Below are 24,796 nucleotides of genomic sequence, written 5' to 3'. Positions count from 1 at the left end.
GGGCGACGTTTCGAGAACTTGAGCTAGCCGTTGTGAGCAGAAAGAATGAACAAGGTTACACAATTGTTGTGATGTTTGTTGCTTGATCGTGGCAACCTCGGCAGCGCTCGCCGTCCTTGGAAATCTTCATTGTTGCATGCAGGTACGATTCTCATTGCGTGATTGTGACTGTGAGGGAATGCGCCGTTGTGATTTCCTCATTCGCACAAACTCAAACGTGGGTCTTTTAACTTTTAAAAATCATGATTACTTATCCCTATTTGAACATGTTTGCTTTGAAGATCAGAAAAGAATGTCCAGGCTTCCGTTCTTTTTTACTAACTTTCTCGCAGAGTATACTAGTTAATAAAGAAGATAATGTGAACTGAGGGCGGATTGAAATCTGATGCGTCGTTAATGTCAAATGTACTGATATTACATTCCGCTGAAAACCGTTCGAAGCAAGTTCTAGCTTGGATTTCTCATATAGACACATCAAAAAAAAGTTTTCACCACCTCGTTTCCGAGAGTTCCGGAACCTGTAGAGAAAATTGGAATAGATATCAACATAAACATCATATCCGCCATTTTTCTTGCTCATGAAAATCACACATTATATGTTGCACCACCATAAAGCGAGACCTTCAGAAGTGGTGGTCCAGATTGCTGTACACACTGCAACCTCTAATACCCAATAGCACGTCCTCTTGCATTGATGCATGCCTGTATTCGTCGACCGGCGATTCGGAGTAGATCCCTCCGAATGGTTGGTGGGTCACGTCGTCCATAAATAGCACTTTTCAATCTGTCCCGGGCTGCCTTCGAACACGTTTCCGACGACTGTCTGATTGAAGGCATATGCGACACTCATCGGTGACGATAACGTGATGCCAATACTGACTTTTCCATTCCGGATGTGTTCGGGCCCATCTGTATTGGCTGCATGGTGTCGTGGCTGCAAAGACGGACCTCGCCATGGACGTTGGGAGTGAAGTTGTGCATCATGCAGCGTATTGCGCTCTGTTTGAAACGTAACACGACGTCCTGTGGCTGCAGGAAAAGCATTATTCAACATGGTGGCGTTGCTGGCAGCGTTCCTGCGACCCATAATCCGTAGGTAGCGGTCATCCACTGCAGTAGTAGCCGTTGGAGGCCAGAGCGAGGCATGTCATCTACGGTTCCTGTCTCTCTGTATCTCCTACATTTCCGAACATCGCTTTGGTTCACTCCGATACGCCTTGTCGCTTCCCTTGTTGACAGCCCTTCCTGGCACAAAGTAACAATGCGGACGCGATCGAATCACAGTATTAGCAGTTTAGGCATGCTAAGTACCTGCCTCCTATTGGAATGACTGGAACTGATCGGCTGCCGGACCCTCTACGTCTAATGGGAGCTGGTCATGCATGGCTGTTTACATCTTTGTGCGGGTTTAGCGACATCTCTGAACAGTCAAAAGGACTGGATCTGTGATACAGCATTCACAGTCAACGTCTATCTTCAGGCTCTCTGTGAAATGGGGTGATGTAAAACTTTTTTTGATGTGTGTACTTCAGTTTATCGCCCTGCGACATGCGATATCACATAACGGTGAAAGACGACGGTTGCGATGTAATTTTCGTTTAAATTTATCTGATGTTTACATTTTGGTAGTCGCAAACTCACACACTAAAACGTATAGGTACTTCCCTTCAGCCTAGAATGATGACATTGGCCAAGGATAAAGGCTTCACAGTGTAAGCAAAGGAAAATACCAGTAACTATGAATGTTAATCTTATCGCAAGAAAAAAATTTCTTTTCTCATTTGTTGTCTGACTGTCTCTGTGTCGATCCTTCTCCTCAGAAACGAGTAAACGTATCAAGTTGAAATTCCATGTAAGGTGTAAAACAGTTAAGCTTCTAAGTTAGTGCAACCAAAAGATACGTCCAATAGCGTCACATGTTCTCACACTAGTAAACTCGCTATTAAAATCAATAGGGTACTTCCTGTTAACCTAGGATAGTGAAATTTGGCAAGAAGTAAGGTTTAACAGTGCAAGTAACGGGAAAAAATCGTAAAAGTGTTAATTTGTAATTACATGACAGGAAAGAAAGTTTTTATCACTTTTTATCAAACTTCTCACTCGAAACTTCTCGAAAGTCTTAGAATTCCCAGTACCATTATCTTCTCCGCATCATTGTCGATAACAGTCAAAAATCATCAACATTTTCGATTTCTCGGATGGATAAACGTTCTATGTACTTAATTAAATTTGTACAAAGCCCTCAGAGCGCAAGTCCTATTCGAACCTCACTAATTTCTTTTCATTATTGGCATGTTGCATTTAGTAATGATGGCGTTAAAAAAATGTTCAAATGTGTGTGAAGTCTTATGGGACATAACTGCTAAGGTCATCAGTCCCTAAGCTTCCACACTACTTAATCTAAATCATCCTAAGGAAAAACACACACACCCATGCCCGAGGGAGGACTCGAAACTTCGCCGGTACCAGTCCATGACCGCAGCGCCCCAGACCGCTCGGCTAATCCCGCGCGGCTGTTGGCGTATGGCCAACACTGAGCTTAGGTTCGGATTCTTTGGTTATCATGATCTGAGTTACACATGGTTACGATGGTATTGCGGGCAGCTTTCTGGAGAGTAAGCAGCAGTTCGTAATTGTATACTTCATTGCACGAATGTGTATTGATATAATACAGATCGCTGTATCTGTTTCACCAGTCGATGCCAAGTAATGGAAATCGGAATCTCCCAAAGTGTGGTAATGCTCATTCCCTCTTGGCACCGAGCGGTTTCAGCTAGGGAAGGAAGGAACGGACACCCACCTTGTGCTTAGCGCCGCTAGCAGCGACCGGCGCGGCGGTGGGTGGGTGGGGCGAGATGTACCCAGCTGGCTGCTGCAACTGCTGTGCGGGCGGCTGCTGCTGCTGGCGGGGACTGAAGCGCTGCTCCTCGGCGCACAGACGGGTCTGGGCCGGTGGCGGCGTCTGCTCCAGCTGCTGCTGCTGCTGCTGCTGCTGCAGCGCCCGGCTGCCGCTGTCCTCCTCCGCCCTGCGATCAAGCATCCCACTCGTCATCATTCCTGCACTTCCTAACATTCTCGCGATTTCTCAGAGGATTTGCTCGTGCCACCACGAATGGGGTCGGTTCAGCACCACCGGTTCCATTTTCCCCAAGAAAACTCGGAAGCGCAGATGCTTATCTTTGTTCCTGTTGGGCCCCTTGAAGGCGAACGTAAATTATGAACTGCTTGCATCACTTATTTCTGCCGGTTAATTACAGCACCTTTACATAATATTAACTTGCAGATCTTTTTTAAAAAAAAAAAAAATAAGTCGAAATAATTCTCCATATTTTGAGAATTTCAGCAGGAAACGGCTTTATTACTTCTGATATTTCGTTCCAGCTATACAACCCTTCGCCTTTACTCGAACATGGACGGCAATACTACGCATCACTTTAACTTACTGTAAGACAATTTATTACGTCACTCCAACAGAACGTCCAACATGCCACTCCTCTCGCTGCATTGAAGGTGCTTCTAGAGAGTCAGCACTGTTTTTCATATATGAATCTACCTATTAACATAACAGATAGTAATCAAAATGTAAACGCAGTTACAGATCAACTTCAATATTTTACTAACTGTTCTCTTTTTCTGCACAGTGACCACTTTTATCTTGAGTCTGAAGCTCACCCTTGTGTCCGTCTTTCATTAGAAATTATTTTGTTTTTGAGCAAGCATATTTATTTTGCAGTGACCTAAAATACATCAGGGTAAAAAAAAAAAAAAAAGATTGTGTTTGATCAAGGGGGAACCTACCCAAAATCAATAAATGACAACTTTCTATTTAGATTAATTTAGCTGTCCTTACCTCATTAATGTATGTAACTGAATAGTTTGTTTCTATAGCCATTTTTTATAATTTAACGTTGTTTTCTTTTGATATTTTCAAGTTTTATTTCTTTAGAAGTGAAGGCAATACCGCTGTCTGAGAGAATGTGTCTAAAATTCAAAGTAATTTCAAAATTTAATAGTGCGATTTCATCCAATTTCTAACACTTTCATTAATGTATTTCGTATGCTCTGCATTCCCAGCTTTACACTGGTACGTAAACCCTGAACAGTAATACATTCTGATAAATGTGGAAAATACAAAACTATATGTTTCAAAAAATATGGCACCTATCTGTATTCTCTATGAATCTAACTGACATTTCCATTTTTCACATCATACGGAATCGTTATCAAAGTATGTGCAGCCTAAAATACAAACAAATAACCTTTCAGTATGTGATGTTTCAACATGTATCTGCTGATATACGGCTTTAATCGTCAGAGCAACTATACGGAGTTAGATACGGGCCAACTTCGTCACAACTTCTAATTCCTTACTGGAATTTCATCTCACGTCTCTTAGTGGCAAGCGGAAAATAAAAGCAGTGTCTCAAAAGACAGATAATGTGGTCTACACAGGAGGGTTCCGCTGCCCCTACTAATTCTTTTTCTGCAAACCGCACTACGTTTGTATCACAAACTGTATCCGAACAGCCGGTAGCCACGTAATTTCTATTAAGATCCCTCTCAGAACTTTGAACGACTATTACATACCTCAAGCATACTGTAAAAAATACAAATGAGAATTGGCCATGAGTTACACACTATCTTTGGAGCAAGATATACTTTACTTCTGCCACACTTCTACAACTGTTCCAATCATTATTTGCGTAATTAGCGGTGTAGTAGTACAGTTTCTGGATGTCTCTGTAAGTTTATTCGGCTTACGGTATTTCATCTTCCGTAGGTGGTTCTGAAACGTTGCCTTATAAAGCGTGTTTTACCACTGGGAAACCGAGCGAGGTGGCGCAGTCGTTACCACACTGGACTCGCATTCGGGAGAAGACTGTTCAATCCCGCGTCGGGCCATCTTGATTTCGGTTTCCCGTGATTTCCCTAAGTCGCTTCAGGCAAATGCCAGGATGGTTCCTTTCAAAGAGCACGACCGCCTTGCTTCCCCATCCGTCCCTAATCCGATGAGACCGATGACCTCGCTGTTTGGTCTCTTCATCCAAATCAATCCAGTCCAAACCAAACCATTGCAAACAACGAAATTAACAGGCGATACCAAAATAGGAAACGTGGAAGTAATAACTCTCCGGTATATAACCTCTGAACTATTTACGAAAGTTTATGTACTATAAACTGAATAAAATTACAGAGACTCCAAAAATTATAAGACTAGACCGCTAATTACACAAACAAAGACTGGCGAGACCTGGATAAGTATGACAGAAATAAGGTATAACTTCGCCCAAAAATAGCACGTAACTCATTGGCAGTCCTCACTCGTATTTTTTGCAGTATGATTCAGTTTGCTAACCAGTCGCCCAAAGCTCCGAGAGGGAACTTAAACCGATTATGAGGCTGTCGCCTGTCTAGATACCGTTTCTGACACAAACGTTGAGCGGCTTGCATAAAACGAGTAGGTAGGGGCTACACAATCACCATGTATAAAAGAAGAATATTTCAGAATAAGGTGAAAAAATGTTTATAAAAATGAATCCAGTGAGGGCAATACCTGTCAATACGTTGGTGCGGTGGGAAGATGAGCGAGTTGTGCATGAAAGACGGTGCCGCGGTGTAGAGTGAAGGGTAGGCAGCGGCTGCGGCGGCGGCGGCATCGAGCAGCGCGGGGGCGTAGAAGGGCCGCGGCGGGTACAGCAGGAAGGGCGCCGGCAGCGCCGACAGCGGCGGCAGCAGCCCGCGGGCCGCGCCGCCCCCGCCACCTCCTCCGCCGCCCCCGCCCGCCGCCACACCGGGCCCGGGCCCCGGCGTCGAGTCGCAGTAGCGCTTGTGCTTGGACAGCGACGTCACCGTGCTGAAGGTGTCGCCGCACTTGGCGCACTTGATCTGCATGCGGCAGTCGGCGTGCATGCGCTTGTGCCGGCACAGGTTCGAGAACTGCGTGTACGCCTGCAACAACAACCGTTGCACGCCCATGATCAACCTGCAGACCTGCGGGAACAGTGTGCCTTCCCCGAAAATGGCGAACTGTACGTTACAGATAGGAAAGTACAACTGCAAACTAAATCTTTCAAAAAACTATCGGCACACAAAAACTATTCATGGCTGCGAAATAAACTCCTAACATACTCTACATGTCCCTATAAAACTATACTACAAATACTTTACTGCGCATGCCAGATGGTGAATCATGTTGATTAATATTTGATTACAACATCAGACAAGCTCTGAAGGAATGAGAGACATCTCCATCGGTGCGAAAGAAAAACTTCAATGAACTATCAGTGTCATTCCATCACGACATGGAGAGGAGCCACAGAAATAATGCCACTCATCATTTATTTTAATCGGTTCAAGATTTCCAAAAGAAGTTATTAGATCTTGTGTTTTCTATCAATGTGCGGAAAGATGAGCTACTATAATTTCAGAACCACGGTAACTGGAATTTCTTCCTGAGCATAGTCTGCGGTCATACTACAATTTTAACTGTTTCTCATAGGTTATTTTTACGAGAATTATACAGCTAGAAGACATTGCCTAACATTTCGGCTTTTTCCCAAGTTTGACATGTTTTATTATCTAGTTCTGCTTTATAACATTTGACGATGCGTATAGCTACCTTCACGTAAGATATATTTTTCTCTAAGAAAAACCAGTTGTTAAATAATGGTAAAAAGTGAACAGGAAGCTGGAAACATTAATAGTGTTACTAAAATACGAAAAAAGAAGCATTAACAGATTTGTCAGAATTCTAGAGCTCTTTAAGAGAAGCTTCACCACCACAGGCGCGCTTGTAGGAATGATTCACCAGAAACAGTAGGAAGAAATACAAAAGTTGCAGTAGAATATCTGTCTTAGCAACAAATCATTATAAGAAAGACGACTTCAATCAAGTATGAAAGCTCTTGAACAACAAATTTTTGTCTTATGAGGCGGAGCAACGAGATGCACGAACGCGTTAGGAAAAAGAAATCCTACATATTTTCGTGGGAATTAGATGAGGGAAGAATACGAGGGACGACAAAGTAGTCGGCTAATACTCTTTCTTCTTCTAGAAGTAAGAGTCACAGTAAGATGACGGGAAATAACAACTGTACCAACTCAAAATCTGGTGGCTAACTTCGGTTCATTAATAAGATGCTAGGAAAACGGGATCAGTCTGCAAAGTAGATCGCTTAGTACACATTTATATGACCCATCCCAGAGTACTGTTCAACTCTGTGGGACCCATGCCAAATAGGATGAACAGGGGACATCGAACTATGAACATACGTGCAGCACAAATGGTTACAGGTCTGTTCGACGCACGGGAGGTCTCGGAGATGGTGAAAGAAGTGGCAGGCGCCTCGAGTTAGACGCCAACTGCAACGGGAAAGCATACTTGCAAAGTTTCACGCATCAGTATAAACTGAACAACTTAGGAATACGTACGTACTGAAAAGACAAGATTAGACTGATTAAAAAGCACACAGAGGTTTTCAAGCAGGCAGTCATCCCGCATGCCGTTCCAAGTGGAACGGGAGCAAATCGAAGAATATGATACAAAGGGAAGTACTCACTGCCATGCACTTGACATTGGTAGATGTACATGTAGACTACGGCAGATGCGCCAATAAGGAGACTAGGCTGCACGTACAACAATGCTTCTCTTTGTCAGCTCAAGCTATCTACACTGCATGAGAATAACAATGAACTGTCACGATTTGAAACTTCTATATCTATCAACAGATGTAGGTAACATTGAGAAGTTGACAGAATTGTGTGTATTATAGCGCGGTGCTCTATGTTAGCTGTGGTCAGAGCCTTCACGTTGTTCAGCATTCTCACAGCACCGAAGGAACCGTCGATGGATGGGCAGGTATTTACTGTAAAGGCTTTGTGAAGTGCCGTGCTGGGAGTGACGATACACTGGGCAACCCACCTTGAGGCAGACCTCGCACTGGAACGGCTTGACGCTGGAGTGTATGTGCGTGTGCTGCTTGAGGCCGGACGAGGTGGCGAACGTCTTGCCGCACTCGGGGCAGGCGTGCGAGCGCGCCCCCACGTGATGGCTGCGAATGTGGCGCTGGAGGTTGCTCGGGTCCGAGAAGACCTGTGCACAGCACCGGGCTCCGTCTCACTAACCCATTCAGTACTTCCACAAGAACGCCGCAAAGATGCCTTATTGTTACGCTTAAATGCAGCTTAGAATTACGAAAACAAGAATAAAAGAAAATAAAAAAAACTGTCGTGTCATGACGCAAAACATGTGCCGTTAACGCCCTGACAAATCTTCTAAATTTCCAAAGGGTTATAACAGATACCGGCACTTTCATTGATGTTGCTAAGGTAAATAAACTGTAAGACAACACTCCACGAAGGAGTTGCCCGAATGGGACGCAAGTCGGTAGATGTGATGTACACGTACAGGAAAACAAATGATTACAGTTTGAGAAAAACTGGATGATTTAATTAACATAAAGAGCTTCACAAACTGAGCAAGTCAATAACGCGTTGGTTCACTTCCGGCCCTTATTGAAGCACTTATTCGGCTTGATATTGATTGATAGAGGTGTCGGATGTCCTCTTTAGGGATATCGTGCCAAATTTGTCCAATTGGCGCGATAGATCGTCAAGATCCCGAGATGATTGGAGAGCTCTGCCAATAATGCTCCAAACATCCGCAACTGGGGAGGGATCTCGTAACTTTGCTGGCCAAGGTAGGGTTTAGGGTGCACGAAGACAAGCAGCAGAAACCATCGGCGTGTGCAGGCAAGCATTGGCTTACTGAAATGTAGGCCAAGGATATAGCTTGACATGCCGGCCAACAAAACGTGGGTCGATTATCGCCACACCGCTCTGCTGGAGGCTAAGGGTGCTGCGGAAAATAACAAAAGGAATTCTAGTATCAAACTAAATTGAACCAGGACCATCACTCCTGGTCGTCGTGCCATACTGCGGGCGACGGTCGGGTTGGTATCCCACTGCTGTCCGGGGCGCCTCCAGACACGTCTTCGCTGGTCATTGGGACTCAATTCGAAGCGAAACTCATTGCTGAAAACCATTCTACTCCATTCAATGAGATTCCTGGCCGGAGTCGTGTCTGGAGATGCCCCAGGCACCTGTGTAATACCAAACCAACTGTCAATAGCCATATGGCCAGACAACCAGGAGTCCGGGGTGCCATTTCTTTTCATAGCTGGGCCCCTTTAGTTGCCTTCCACGCCACACTTACAACACAATGGTATGTCGAAGATTTTCTATGCCCCATTTTGCTGCTCTTCATGACCAATCCATCCTGAGCTTATATTTCAGCAAGATAATGGCCGCCCGCACAATGCGAGATTGTTTACAGCTTGTTTTCGTGCTTTCCAAAACATACCTTATCGGGCAAAGTCGCCGGAGCATTACGGAATGGCAGAATCCTCCAATCATCTCGGGATTTTGAAGATCTGTCGCGACAATTGGACAGAATTTGAAGCTATATCCATCAGGAGGACATCAGACCTCTATATCAATCAATGCCAAGCGCAATAATTCCTCGCATAATGACCAGAAGTGGACCAACACATTATTGACTTGCTCAGTTTGTCAAGCTCTGTGTCTTGAACCAGTCACGAACATTTCTGAAATTGTAATCATTTGTCTGTATGTATATATATTACATCACACCTACCCATTTCCTTACCATTTTTTCATGTGAAACTGCTTTAAGTTCATTTCAATTTTTAATAATAGATATGAGACTAGTGATGTCACGAACTGTCAGTACGTTCAGAGAGCTGATCATCACAAGCGAAATCACTGCAGTAAGCTTCCTTGTGTGACGTGTAAGATTTATACTTACGGAATCTAAGCGACTACAGCAGCTTTGCTTTCACCCAATCAAACTAATAAAATGAGTGAGCCATTAAAACTAAAGTAATCTGCGCTACCGGGCCCAGATGGTCGTGCGATGCTGGCCGGCTTCCGAGTCACTTTCTGCCACGTGGCCCCACTCGATGCAGTATGAAGGGGATCAGTACTCTGATTTCCCAGCGGTAGTCCCCACCCCGTCTGGAACCGCTACTTCTCGTTCAAGTAACTCCTCAGTTGGTATCACGAGGCTGAGTGGATCCCGTTTTACTCTGCCCATGAAGGGAAAACACTGGTACTACCGGGAAGCGAACACAGGTTTTCTGCATGGCAGTCAGCTGCGCTGTCTATCCGCTAATAAGTGAAAAGCTTAACGCTCAGACGGAGACTGATAACGCCTGCTTGTGGTACGTCAGACTTTAGCAGGAAGAATTTTGCTTTATCTCAACCAAGAGTCATTCAACCCCCATAACAACTGCAAATCCAACAAGTAATTTTAGGGCGTGATTTAAATACTCTAATGACACAGAATTAGGGACACGCAAATAGTTTTCAGAAATGACAACATCTTCCGTTTGGACTGTTGTAAAATGTGTTTACTCACGATAGCTATGTTGGCCTGTTATGCCACTCTCAAACGCCAGCTCACTATGAAGTGCTGTCATGTGAGGATGACATAATAGGCCAAACGAACGTCCAGGAGCAAAATTTTGTCGTTTCTGGAATACTGCAGGACTGTGGACGCAAGTAAACAGAAAACTATTTTTCAGTTTAAATGGAGCGAATTCTCAGGGAGCTTTGGTGTAGCGGGAATATTTGTTGCTCTAAGTAGTGTAATAGGCCACGTTCTGTTGTACACTTCCATAATGAAAGCCCACAGTATTCGCGTGCCACATATTTTGTAACTTGGAATGTCTACCGTACAAAAACCACTTCGTTTGCGGCTAAGTGGTCACTGTATGCATGACACACTTCTTCGCGTGGCTGCTGATGTTTCTTGGACTACTATTAGAATGGTCACTCAGGTAGTTAGCATCCCATGTGTCCTGCAGCCACATTACCGCTGTTTTCCGATCAGCCTGTCTAGTTGGACAAGGTAAGACACAAGACTCCATTCACATAATATAACCACGAAAGAAGGGTGTAGCTCACGATAGTGAGGCCGTAGCTGAGTAGGCGTTCCGCTGCAGCGTGCCGGCTTACCTTGGAGCAGTTCTCGCAGGGGTAGCGCTTCAGAGGGTCGGCGCAGCGGTGCAGCAGCGCGCGGTGCCTGGACAGCGCCTGCCGGCTGCCGTAGACGGCGGGGCACGCCTCGCACTTGTGCTGCTCGTCGGCGGGGAACGCGTGCACCGACAGCAGGTGCTCGTCCAGTCTGGAACACGGCGACCACTGTCTCAGGTGCCACTCATTCACACGCCACGGCCGCTGTCTCAGGTGCCACTCATTCACACGCCACGGCCACTGTCTCAGGTGCCACTCATTCACACGCCACGGCCACTGTCTCAGGTGCCACTCATTCACACGCCACGGCCACTGTCTCAGGTGCCACTCATTCACACGACACGGCCACTGTCTCAGGTGCCACTCATTCGCACGCCACGGCCACTGTCTCAGGTGCCACTCATTCACATGCCATGGCCACTGTCTCAGGTGCCACTCATTCACACGCCACGGCCGCTGTCTCAGGTGCCACTCATTCACACGCCACGGCCGCTGTCTCAGGTGCCACTCATTCACACGCCACGCCCGCTGTCTCAGGTGGTGCCACTCATTCACACGCCACAGCCACTGTCTCAGGTGCCACTCATTCACACGCCACGGCCACTGTCTCAGGTGCCACTCACTCACACGCCACGGCCACTGTCTCAGGTGCCACTCATTCACATGCCACGACCACTGTCTCAGGTGCCACTCATTCACATGCCACGACCACTGTCTCAGGTGCCACTCATTCACACTCCACGGCCGCGGCACAGTTCCGCGGTACGCTTTAAACTGTTCGGCAGTCGACGGCTAATGGGCTAGACCGTTCCAGCTGGAATCGGAACACTTCCGCGGAGAGACATTTGTGCTCGGATAAGCGGCCTTTCACAGGTAGTCTGTGAGTTGGGGAAGCCAATGAATGTGAAAGCAAAAACCCTGATTGTGATGGTCTGCACCTTAGCCGGAAGCTTAAGGGGGATAGGACGTCAAACACGCCGACTTGGAGCAGGAGAGGCACAATAGGACATTTTAATATCCACTGTCTATACTTTTACAAATAAATTCATAAAACTTGGACAGCATGACCAGGAAGGATTCAGGATTCATACTCATAGTAGTGGCAGCTCAAAAACGTAAGAAAATACATTTTTTTACATGTGAAATTTCATCATTTTTTTCACTTACTGCTGGCTGCACTTGTTGCTATAGGTACACTTTTCTTCCTGTGCAAAATTCATCGAAGAAACTCTCTTAATTAGGAAGAAAAGTGTAGCTATAGCAACAAAAGCAGCCAGCAGTAAGTGAAAAAATGATGAAATTTCACATGTAAAAAAAAAGGTATTTTGCTACGTTTTTGAACTTCCACTGCTATGAGTGTGAGTATTCAATTCTTCCTGGTCATGGTGACGAAGTTTTATGAATTTATTTGTAAAAGTATAGACAGTAGAAATTAAAATGTCCTGTGGTGCCTCTCCTGCTTTAAGTCGGCCCGTTTGACGTCCTACCCCCCTTAACTTAAGTTCGAATGTGACAGCTGGAAGTTTAACTTAGGTTCGAATGTGATAGTTCGATTGTGGGTTGGTGAAGCGAATGAATTTGGAATAAAAAGTAATCCGTTGCCGTGACAAACTGATATGTGTCTTAGATCGATCTCTAGGTTAGGTTGACATGTGACGGGTTTGGTTGTGAGGTGGCGAAGTCAACGAATGTGGGGAAAAAGATGTGTCTTGCGCTCCGCACAAATGTCAACAAATTCCATCTCCGCACAACTGTTACAAAGTGATCCACGGAGCCAGTATGCCAATGCTAAACAGCCACTTTGAGCTCCCAATGTTTTTCCACTTGCACAGCGCAAAACATTGTGCCTAAATTTTCTCATACTGGAAGCTTTTCCGCACTCCCCAACTCAAATTAAGAAATAATTTTAGACATGCTTCCAGACTCTACATTAATTTATATCATACGTAAATATCAGAATTTGTTCGTAATTTTTGTAGAAGATATAACTTCGGTTTTGTTACGACGTAACATAGGGGGGAAAACATACCAACAGCAGAAACTTACACAAAGCAAACGGAATGCGACACAGGCTTGATATTTTAGTAATGAACGAAGAAAAGGTATTTCAGTGAGTTCAGCAGTTTTACAAGGTGACTCCTTAAGCTTGAAGTTGTTCCAAGACAGAAAAATGTCGGTCGTTTCAAAAACGTTAACCTAATGGATGCTCTAACTAAAATAAGGAAATGCTTTAAACATGTCCAGAGGTGCTACAAAGTGACTTTGAGGAAAACACAAGATTTTAAAGCGATTTTGTAGAGGTGCGGAGAGCAGTGATTGTAGAGATAACGTAGTAACCTGGACCTTAAACGTCAGAAGCCAAGTAACTTAAATCAGTCAGTAGTCACTCCGCTTACCACGGAGCAGCGCTGACTAAAGTTACCGAAGACTTCGTGGCCGAAATAGACTGCATATAATGAAGAAACTGTGTTAATGGAAAACAAAGTAAAGAAGAAAGTAATAGGTAGTGGTAGAAAGGACCAATATCTGAAGGTCGGCGAATATGAGGTCGCCGGTTTGACCGAGCGGTTCTAGGCGCTTCAGTCTGGAACCGCGCTACCACTGAGGTCGCAGGTTCGAATCCTGCCTCGGGCGTGGATGTGTGTGACGTCCTTTGGTTAGTTAGGTTTAAGTAGTTCTAGGGGACTGATGACCTCAGATGTTAAGTCGCATAGTGCTCAGAGCCATTTGAACCATTTTGAACATGAGGTCAATTTCGTTGTGCGAACCCAGCAAGTTAAATTCAGAACAAATTTTTGGAGATAATGAGGGTAAAAATTCACCTATCCAGTTACAGGTGTACAGTCTGTCAGTACCAAAATATTCAAGACTGGATTTATGAGAAATGGAGAAAGGTTAAGATAGTTGTTTTAGTGTTTCAGGCGCTCTACGTAGTCTCCCCCTCCTTGAGTACAACGCAGAGAATATTCGTACAACCAACCATTTGAAGCCGTCAGGAGAAGTTCTTGCACTCCACACTGGCTTGGACATGGACTATGTCGTCAAAGCGTTGACCCTTCAAGGAAATTTCTGCACTCTGCCGTTTTGTGTTAGCTTCACTTTGATAACACGAAGTATCGTCACTCGTGACTCCAGTCAAGCAGTGGCAGTCGACCACATGTCACTGTTTTTGTTCTGGAGTCAAAGGTGTGCGGAACAAGCTTTGCACACATTTTTCTCTTCTTCAAAATGGTCTGGAGAATGTTTAGAACACCTTATTCAGATTGTTGCACCATTGAGATCTGTTGCACTAAGGGCACAGGACCAATACTTAACACTAACTGAATAGCTGAAGCCTTATTTACTGCAGTGACGTCGCTTGTAGGGCAGGAGTAAAATCAGTCTCGGAATATATTGGACGGATGAAATATGTAAGGGTGTGATAAAAGAAAACAAAGAAGCATTATCTCATCTTTTTTAGTAAATACTGAACTGCTTCCTCTCACAAAATAACGCTTTCGGTATAATGATGCGCTATGTGAACGTGTATGCTTTGTATAAGCATGAAATTGGGTAGATAAGTTATGATGTCAGTTGGAGATAGACTGATCCTAATCATGATTCGGTAAAGTCAAGAATCAACAAAAGCTGGAATGAACCTATATTTGAAGTAACACGAACATGTAATTAGCTAACAGGATGGGAGACATCCCGTGTGTTTGTAAACAATTCCTTGCGTAGGATTTGGTTCGTCTTATGTTTCCGACCAGTGACTCGCTTGCAGCGGAGGGTCGCTGCTGATTTATTAGTCACCAGCGCGGAAACACTTTGGTGGAGGCGGCGGCGTCTCCCAGCCGTGGGGAGCGTCGCGTGGGTCGAGTGTCTCGTGTCGAGAAGGTGAGAAGGGAGGTTAAAGCGGCTGGGAACGCGGCAGGTGGCGCCGCCGCGCCGGTGGCACAGCCTGACCCGCAACCCCGGGCGACGCGCGCGCTCTGTCCTACCGCACAGACGGAACACCGCACGAGCATTATGAGAGAAAGAGCGGAAGACATAGCGTTACAGGCAGCCGCCGAAACTGAACTGCGGGTTCGATTCCTTGTCGCATCGGAGGTTTTCTTCGCTCGAGAACTGGATGCTTCAACCATACAATCACTATCACAAAGAGGCGCAAGCTGCCCTAATGCCAACGAATAGAAAGAAATGTATCAGGTAGCCAGACTACCGCAAACGGGATCTCCTGGGCAATAATGTTGTACGATCAATTCATTTCAACTGTTACAAAGTAATATTTCAGGCAAAACAAAGCCGAGCAGTAAAGGCTGTCCCTCCGTACTAGGGCTTGCACGTGGTCAGAATTTGCGCGATGCATCTGGAAGCTAATGAATTCACTGAATTACTACATAATAACTGCGGAACTGTCTGGAGCTCTACAAATGGAATAGGGGAAACTGTGTTACAAATAATGACGTGATAATTTTCATGTATCACCGAAAAAGTAAACTTCTGAAGGATATACTTGGCTGCGTATTTTTAAATATGCTCTGCATGACCGTTATAAATCATGACTACAGCTATGTGCTGTTTGGCCGGCCGCTGTGGCCGAGAGGTTCTAGGCACTTAAGCCCGGAACCGCGTTCCTGCTGCGGTCGCAGATTCGAATCCTGCCTCGGGCATGATTGTGTGTGATGTCCTTAGGTTAGTTAGGTTTAAGTAGTTCTAAGTCTAGGGGTTCGATGACTTCAGATCTTAAATCCCATAGTGCTTAGAGCCATTTGAACCATTTTTATGTGCTTTTTGGCTCAAATTATTCGTGTGTTAAATAAGTGGAAATGCAGACGGACTGGTCCCGTAGGCACAGCATTACTTCTGTCTTAATGCACTAAAAGACTACAATTTTGTTACAAACGCTGAAGCTAATAGCAGGCCCCGCTGCAGCCTTCCAGCCCATTTTGTAGGCCGTTGTCACTAACGTCCACTGGTGCAATGGCTGCTGAAATAGAATCTTCCAGTGCCGGTTGTGGAATAAATTTTTCATAATCGTTATCTGCCTGTTAATGGAACATAGCATACACCTAATGCACCTTATATTGTGCACCAGTGCTGACAGCTAAATACATCCTTAGCGTCTTAGGGAGCATGAGCATTTAAAATTTCTCTTCACGATCTATATATCGGATTCTGACAAGCTGAGCACCCCACCACGAAATCACTCAGGAGGAATAAGCTACTTATTTTAGAGGGGCTTTTACTGAAAAGGAAAGAGGCTTCTATATCTTATTATAGATCTGAAAAACGCATCTGACAATATGGCTCGGGCACAGAGACAGAAATTGGGAAGCAGATGACTTAAAATCATTGTATTTCAATCAGAAAGCAGTCATGTTTCTGCACTCGTAGATAGACACCGCGCCTAGTACACGTCCATTGCGGGGCTCGGGGTTCACAGCACCAAGTTACGACACCTCAAGATGGGCTTATAAGAGCTCAAAACCGGTCGTGTGATAATAAAAGAACTTTACAACTGAATCTGTATTTTCAGTCTCTGGAGTCCTACAAGGATGTGTGTAGGAAGAGGAATCAGGTCTTGAGCGATGTCTTGGACGGCAGCAAATACGATAGCATCAAGCAGTGGGTTGGACCGGCAGAACTGGACGCATAGGACATGCTAAAATAGCGTAAAACTGATGTTGATCAAGCTACTTATCAGCACCGAATATCAGTTTCTTCCTTCGGTATCAAGAACACAAACACAACACGATGTACCAAGCGCGCTAAACCTTGTTCCTGGACAGACAAAGTTGCGACCTGGTCATGCGTTATGAAGTACTGCACTACAAACCGTGAATGAAGAATTCCTCTCACAGCGAACAATGTAAAACCAATTGGGTCTTTTCACGTGGTAATGCCATGCGATCACATATTTGATTCAACAAATAAAAGCATGACAACTCTGGTCCTGTTCAAATTGTTCAAATGGCTCTGAGCACTATGGGACTTATAATCTGAGGTCATCAGTCCCCTAGAACTTAGAACTACTTAAACCTAACTAACCTTAGGACATCACACAGATCAATGCCCGCGGCAGGGTTCGAACCAGCGACCGTAGCGGTCGCGCGGTTCCAGATGGTTCAAATGGCTCTGAGCACTATGGAACTTAACATCTGAGGTCATCAGTCCCCTAGATCTTAGAACTACTTAAACCTAACTAACCTAAGGACATCACACACATCCTTGCACGAGGCAGGATTCGAACCTGCGACAGTAGCGGTCGCGCGGTTCCAAACTGAAGCGCCTAGAACCGCTCGGCCACACCGGCCGGCTCTGGTTCTGTCATACTGGATTAGCTCCCAAGCAGAACGCGACCACGTCGAGCGTTTATAACCACCATACTAATTGAATAACTGTGTAACTGTCATGGGTGAGAAAGGTATCCAACAGAGTAGCGCACGTCCTCAACAGAGACGCTACGGGGGCCGACGTCGGAGGGTAGGTGCGACCCGGCAGGAGGCGCCACTAATGGTTGCAGGGGGGAGACGGGGGGAGGCGTCGCGTGCTTGGCGGTCATCTACAGGCAATCAATGGCAGCGCCCAGCGCACATTGCCGCGACCGTCGCCGCTCACTTGTCCGCCCCACGGCCGGAAACGACAGAGCGCGCCCCGGAAGGCACCAAGACTCCACGTCCGTGTGAAAGCGACCGCTTTCCGCAGCGTGAAGCCTACACACTCAAGCACCTCAATAACGTGTGCAAGCGATCTCACAAGGAACCACTGTTAAGCAAGTTTAAGTGTCAATAATGGTGTAACAATTCCGGTTACGAGTACTGCGTCCGATCTTTCGGTCCGAGTCCACAATTTCATCTGTCATTTCAATCAATCCGCCCTCAAAGTGTTGGTGCGATAATTTCGCGTATTAGTAAATGACGATCAATTTATACAGCATTTATTGTATTTAATACTGAAAACTGATGAGGAAGAAAATTTAGTGACTGTTTGGTTAACAGCCGGCCGCCATTGGCTTCAGTACGAAGTCAGAGTCAGTACGAATGTATCAGAAACGTAAACTTTTCAATTAATTATGCATCTAACTGGGCTCAAATTTCATCGGTGGCCTAAATGTACAAGAGATACAATATTGCTTCATTACGTGGGATGGTGGTAGAGTTTACTAAGTACTCCCGGATCATCTCGTCTAATTTGAGAAGAACCTGCGATTCGCTAATACAGTTTTTCGATCGTATCACTTTTGAACTCATTCCAAACACAACAAGCAAAGGGATTCAAGGAGGTGTCCTTGGAGGTGAAGATACAGATCTTGCTCCATATACGTGGTGTTAAACAGAAGTGATCGATGTTTCTGTGAGGTGGTAGTGCCCAAAGAAATGTAAAAATACGTCTAGTAAAGATGGGCTCTAAAATTCAAGCCTTACGAGCTTCGAGCACTTGTTCATCGCCGCGCGGGATTAGCTGAGCGGTCTCGGTGCTGCAGTCATGGACTGTGCGGCTGGTACCAGCGGAGGCTCGAGTCCTCCCTCGGGCGTGGGTGTGTGTTTTTGTCCTTAGGATAATTTAGGTTCAGTAGTGTGTAAGCTTAGAGACTGCTGACCTTAGCAGTTAACTCCCATAAGATTTCACACACACACACACACACACACACACACACACACACACACACACACACACACACACACACTTGTTCATCGTCGGATACTATCAGACACATCTCTGCTGCTGCAAACTCTGCTTTACATATTTTCGGAGGAGACAGGGCGGACAAAGCAAGGAAAAAAAGTCCAGTGAGCTTGAAATCTAAAACGCAAACCTTAAGAGCTGTGAGCATTTGTTCATTAGAAGAGATGTGTTTCACTGTAGCGAAGATGGACACGTACTCATAGCTCTTAAGGTATGCATTTAAGAGCTCATCTTTACTGGACATGTTTTTCTTCTTTTGGTGAGTACTGCCACCTCTCAAAATATTCGACTATTTTTTGTTAACACCTTGTAATTATTTTGGTTCGTATTAGTATATTAGATGTCCTTTTATACCAGCAGAAAAATGTTAACATGACACATCATGCATGTGTCTCTTTTCCAGACGTTGTGCATGTTGTGTGGATGAAATTTGAGCCTAATTAGACAAGGATTTAGTCGAAAAGTTCACATTTCAAAATACATATTTTTATCTGTGCTCGTCACGGGAATATTTCATATTGATATCAGTGGCAGCTCGAACCCACGCCTTCCCACTTATCTAGCAAACAGCTCATTTCCGGACCCACGCTTACTGTAATATTTTTTCTGATGTTTGTATACTTACCGGCATGAGTTTTCATTATTAAGCACGATATACTCTTATATTGGGATGGATAACGGCATGTGAGTGGCTGCTTCTAGTATGTAATATCAACTTTTTTTTCCTTCTAACAAACAAAGAATCTGTTTCGCGAGTAATGGTACTACTTTCCATTTTCATGATTTAGGTACGATTTTAAGCGGATGCTCTTCCACAATTTATTATACTAGCTGCATATGTACACGGGCAGTGTAGAGTTGGCAGCCATCGCCGGCCGCGGTGGCCGAGCTGTTCTAGGCGCTTCAGTCCGGTACCGAGTGATTGCTACGGTCGCAGGTTCGTATCCTGCCTCGGGCTTGGATGTGTGTGATGTCCTTAGGTTAGTTAGGTTGAAGCAGTTCTAAGTTTAGGAGACTGATGACCTCAGATGTTAACTCCCATAGTTCTCAGAGCCATTTTCTAGCCACCAGAGGTTAACCTGTGCAAAATAAAAGCAATCACCACGTTGGTGGCTTAATTATAGAGATGGGACTTAACGATTGCTGTGAGCTAGTGTAATGCACGAGAGTGGCTATTTACTGATAATATGCAATTGCGAATATAAGTAATATGCTAATGCGAGTATAATGTGATCATGGTGAAACAACACATTCCAAATTACATTTTATGTTCCTATACTCTGCTACGTGTACCAGCTCCAGTGCTATTTAATTAAGTTTTATTCCCTTAGAAGGAAATTCACTATCTTTTTTATCCTTGGTTGAGAGGCCACGCCTTCTCCAAAGGAAGGCACAGCCGTTAAACAGACATTCCTTTCTTCTCAGGCAACAGTGTTTAGAGAAATTAAGCTATCAAGGCGAAAGACCAAGTGTACCAGTTTGTTTTGGTCGTTCTACGTATATACGAGTTCTATGTATTTGCAGTGGGATAAGACAACAGTTAGATTCTTCCATAAGAACGACATACCACTGACATCTATCAGTCTCTGCTTGTTGAAACACACGATCAGTTCAGATGTAAAAATCAGCGGACCAGACTGCTGATACCATGTTCGTAGCCACGACAGCTTGACAGTGCCAGTTCGAGTTCTCCCTCAGGTGTGTGTGTGTGTGTGTGTGTGTGTGTGTGTGTGTGTGTGTGTGTGTGTGTGTGTGTGTGTTGTCCTTAGCCTAAGTTAGTTAAAGTTAGATTAAGTAGTGTGTAAACCTAGGGACCGATGACCTTAGCAGTTTGGTCCCATAGGAACTTACCACAAATATCCAATTTGACAGTGGTGTTATGTCACACCAAAGTTACGCTCTCCAAAGATTACGTTCTACAAGAATCCGTAAGTTCGTGACACCTGGTTTTCTAAATGCCACCCTGAAAATAAAACAACCCGTTCGAAACTATCGCGATCTGTGCTTGCACTAAAAAATGCATGCCGTCTTCTCGATAGTGAGTCATAAAAAAACCGGTATATAACTTGGGCATTTTCTCTGTTCCGCATAATAATAAAAAAAGTGCTGTCCATCATGGTTTATATTAATGATACAGCAGATAAAAAAATTATCGCAAGAAAATTTGGACTAGCGTGTCTGATCATGATAACACTGCAGTTCGGTGTCTGAACTGGCAGGTGGCCAAGTTCATAAGGACGTTGCGAGTCGCTAAGCGTCAAGGCGTTTTAGCCGTCGATCACAGGAGTTTTAGAACAAGAAACTCTGTCGACTTAAAATTAACAAGCAGTAACAAAGTTGGGGCATATGAAGCGACGTGATCAAAATGGTTTAAATGGTTCTAAGCACTATGAGAGTCAACATCTGAGGTCATAAGTCCCCTAGACCTCAGAACTACTTAAAACTACCTAACCTAAGGACATCACACACATACACGGCCGAGGCAGGATTCGAACCTGCGACCGTAGCAGTCGCGCGGTTGCAGACTGAAGCGCCTAGAAACGCTCGGCCACACCGGCCGGCAAATGTGATCAAAAGAAGTCTGTAGCCGATAACGAGCAACTTGTTGTGGAACACAGTTTCACCGTATTACACGTGCCGAGCTCAGCTCGAGAGCAGCAGATGAAATACGTCGAGACACTTCTTGCTACTCACCGAGATAACGAATACTCTCGTTTCCTGGTCTGAATCACGTTGAAGGGAATTTCAACGACACGTCGGGACTCATTATTCAGTGTAAAACACAAGGCGCCAATTAACGAGTCGCGTTCCTATCAACTAACAACCAAAGAAGCCTATACGATCATGGACCCGATTTTGTTTCGATTCTTCAAATCAGTGTTATAGTGGGGTTTGTAAAAGTAACAGTTCGATGTTGAAGGCGTTCACATTCGTCTTGGCTACTTGTAAGCTCTACTGAAGAGTGCTACACTGAAGCTGGTCTCCAAACTGTATACACGACTGGGAAAATTGTGAGCGCTGCTGAATCGACTGCGTTCAGCCACGCCAAGGCCCATCTCCTGACATGCACTGACCAATTTGATCCAAGTCCAACGAAATTTCTAACTCGCATTTGATAGCGAAGCGGAATGCGTAGGTTAGCCGGTACTTACTGTTCGGCGTCCGGGAACTCCTTGGAGCAGACGGCGCAGCGCGCGTCTACCTCCTCATCGTCGTCCCGCTCCTCTTCAACGGTCCCCGAGTGCTGCGACTCTGTAACAGCAGGCCAAGTACCGTGTCAGTCTCGTGGTTCACTCCTTGCGGCATCTGCGTCTCGTAGAACACTAGAACACAATATGAACTGAATACTGGACTTCTAAAACACAGTACTCAACCGAATACATCCGATTCACTTTTAACTCTGTGACGTGTTGATGGAACTAGAAATCTAAGGATTTCAGAAAATTTTCAACAATATACAGCATTACGCCAGTACAAAAGAGACCACTGTATCGAAAGACCCAGTTGGAAGTGATTATCACAGGTAAAATCTTCACAGTACTGATTTATATGTAAATTAACGAAACATACGACAGCCTGAGTGGCATTCTAATAATGTCTGCTCTCTTCTGTCTGGCTACATTTCTTTTTTCGGGCGAAGATCGGCAAGCAGCCCAGTGTTCGACTGACCCTGTTTACATAACTGATTGGCTATTCATACAGTACAACACAGGTGTTTACATACACGTGTTAAAACTAACGGGATGACGTTTACAGACCCACAAGAACATACTTTAATCGGTCTACTGATTACATACAGTGCATCGTGGTTTAAACATAGACTGGCATTCATCACTGATAGTGGTTTTACCAACTGAAGAAGGCTGAGAACTTTGCTAGTCACACCAGCTGCTACTCTGCGGCATTCTGTGATACCTCCCGATACCACATGGCATAGTATTATATACACCAGAAAATACAACTTGCAAGTAGTGAAAATGTTATGTGAATCTCTAATCGACTTCAATAAACACAGCTATTGCGAATTACCGGACTTGTCTTTCAGTTTTACATTTTAATAGTTTTGACACCTGTGTGTAAACACTAGTGTTATAATGTATGAATGGTCAATCAATTATGTATAATTATTTTACCTGTAGCTGCCCTAGTTTTAGAATTACCTGTAACAGTGTGTAGGAAATTATCTAAAAAGAACGCACAGACTGGGCGATGTACTTCTCCAGGAGTCATTCTATCGGGTGTGCGTACTCGGTCGTGACCTGGAGCACTTTCTGGTACCGCTCTACCCGTTCTACAATATGGTTAGCTAAGCAAATTGAAGAAGACTTATGAAGGCGTCACGACATGGGTCAACAGTTCCGCCCATTAACATACAGCATGGGGAGTTGGGAAGGAGCGCTTAAATCCGGTTGCACAGAAAGCTATTTCCGAACTCCGGTTAACAGGAAGACTCTATGAATGAAACAGATGAACAGAATCTCAGAACTGAGAACTACAGTACTACAAAACGAATAATAGTTGCCGACAGAAGACACTGAGCGAATTCAGATGCGAGTTGCACGAAGCATCATGAGTCTCTTTATTCAGTGTGCGGCTTAACGATTTTGTATGCTAATCAGCCTGTAAACATATAAGAAATGACATAAATACGTGTCCTAGGTTTGTTATTTCCTTTAGTACAAGTCCCAGGAAAATCATGAAGAAAAATCTTCCGTCTTTACTTAATGGTTCCGTGCCAAAAAGTCGGAATGTTTGCGGTGTCGCAGCTAATTGCTAAATATGTGTATATGAAGATAAGGCTTACCGGTCAATGATCTTCTTCAGTGCGAATGCACTCACATTGCCCGAACTCTTCCGGTAATCGGTAGACTGACTGCCACGAGTAATGAGTGTAGTGGGCAGGGGCACTACAAATGCAGTGTGTGGACAGTAAGTTGGAAGTGTGGGTCTCACGGGGAGCGTGCCAAAGATAAGTCCCTGCAACCACACTATTCTCTGTTCTCGGTGGCTCAGTCGGATAGAGCGTCTGCCATGTAAGCAGCAGATGCCGAGTTCGAGTGCCGGTCGGGGCACACATTTTCAACTGTCCACGTTGATGTATATCAACGCTTGTAAGCAGCTAAGGGTCTGGCTTCCATTGTAGTTTCATTGCTAAATAGGTTGTGATGTAGAAAATTGAGCGATAGTTTGGACGATGAAAGTAAACATCTTCCCATTCCATAGCACAATCATTTGAGGAAACTGCCCTAAATGGTGCATATTTATTTACAGGAAAAGCTATGTCTACATTTATGAAAATCCAATGTAACTTCCCTATTAACTGAACCAAAGATGATCGATATTACTTCGAAATCCGCTGTTTTCTCTCTGTCACTAACCACCGGTATATTTTACGTTCCCTTCAATGTAATGAGTAAATTTATATGATGCTACAACCAATTAATTATTTTGTCGGTGCTTCTCTTCATTTCTTCACAAGTTCGGTATCCCATGCTCTGCACTAATTCTTATACGACCCTCTCTCTTTGTTTTCCTTTTCCTTTCTCCCAAAGAACCTTGTGGCCAAAACTGTGGTGAAGGAGGCTAATATTGCTTACATTTGGCATGAGGAGTCGTTGTCTCCTTTTTTCCGGTTGTTCTCAAGACTTTTGTCTATGCATTTACACCTTTCATTACTGCTTCAATTGTCTTCATGTCAATCCAGTTGGTTTCGGTAATTCACCTCCATAGCAACATTTGCTCTTCTTCTAGTCGTTTCACGTCGTCCTTTAAGAGAGTATATAAACACCATGGGGACTAAAAATACAAATATTTTATATTTAGGCCAATTTTTATTAAGAAGGTTTGTTATTTATGTCATTGAGGAAATACGCATTACCGTTGGTATTCTTTTAATAGGCCTTACAATCATATGATCGAAAGTTCCCTATCTGAGAAACTGTGTCCAGCAACAAGTGTTTGTACGTGGGTGACCATGCGATGAAAGGTCACTCCGTACAGTGGAGCGGTGACTACGGAAGGGAGGTGGTTAAGCAAAGTTCCGGGGCCGGATCGAGGAAGGCAGCACATCAAT

General features: G+C 44.6%; 1 protein-coding gene across 1 annotated transcript in view; it reads right to left on the bottom strand.

Moving 5' to 3' along the window:
• The window catches only part of LOC126335875 (transcription factor hamlet-like), a gene marked incomplete at its 5' end in the record, with an annotated part of 172,619 nt that overhangs the window by 5,505 nt on the left and 142,318 nt on the right, over positions 1–24,796 (bottom strand). Inside the window, 5 exons of the mRNA XM_049999347.1 lie at positions 2,801–3,026; positions 5,555–5,949; positions 7,922–8,092; positions 11,038–11,206; positions 21,876–21,975. Coding sequence (XP_049855304.1) covers positions 2,801–3,026; positions 5,555–5,949; positions 7,922–8,092; positions 11,038–11,206; positions 21,876–21,975 — 1,061 coding nt within the window. The remainder of the gene's footprint in view (positions 1–2,800; positions 3,027–5,554; positions 5,950–7,921; positions 8,093–11,037; positions 11,207–21,875; positions 21,976–24,796) is intronic.

The sequence above is a fragment of the Schistocerca gregaria genome, chromosome 2 (assembly GCF_023897955.1).
Source record: "Schistocerca gregaria isolate iqSchGreg1 chromosome 2, iqSchGreg1.2, whole genome shotgun sequence".
In the NCBI taxonomy this organism is placed as follows: Eukaryota; Metazoa; Arthropoda; class Insecta; order Orthoptera; family Acrididae; genus Schistocerca; species Schistocerca gregaria.
This window is presented reverse-complemented; position numbering and strand designations above follow the sequence as displayed.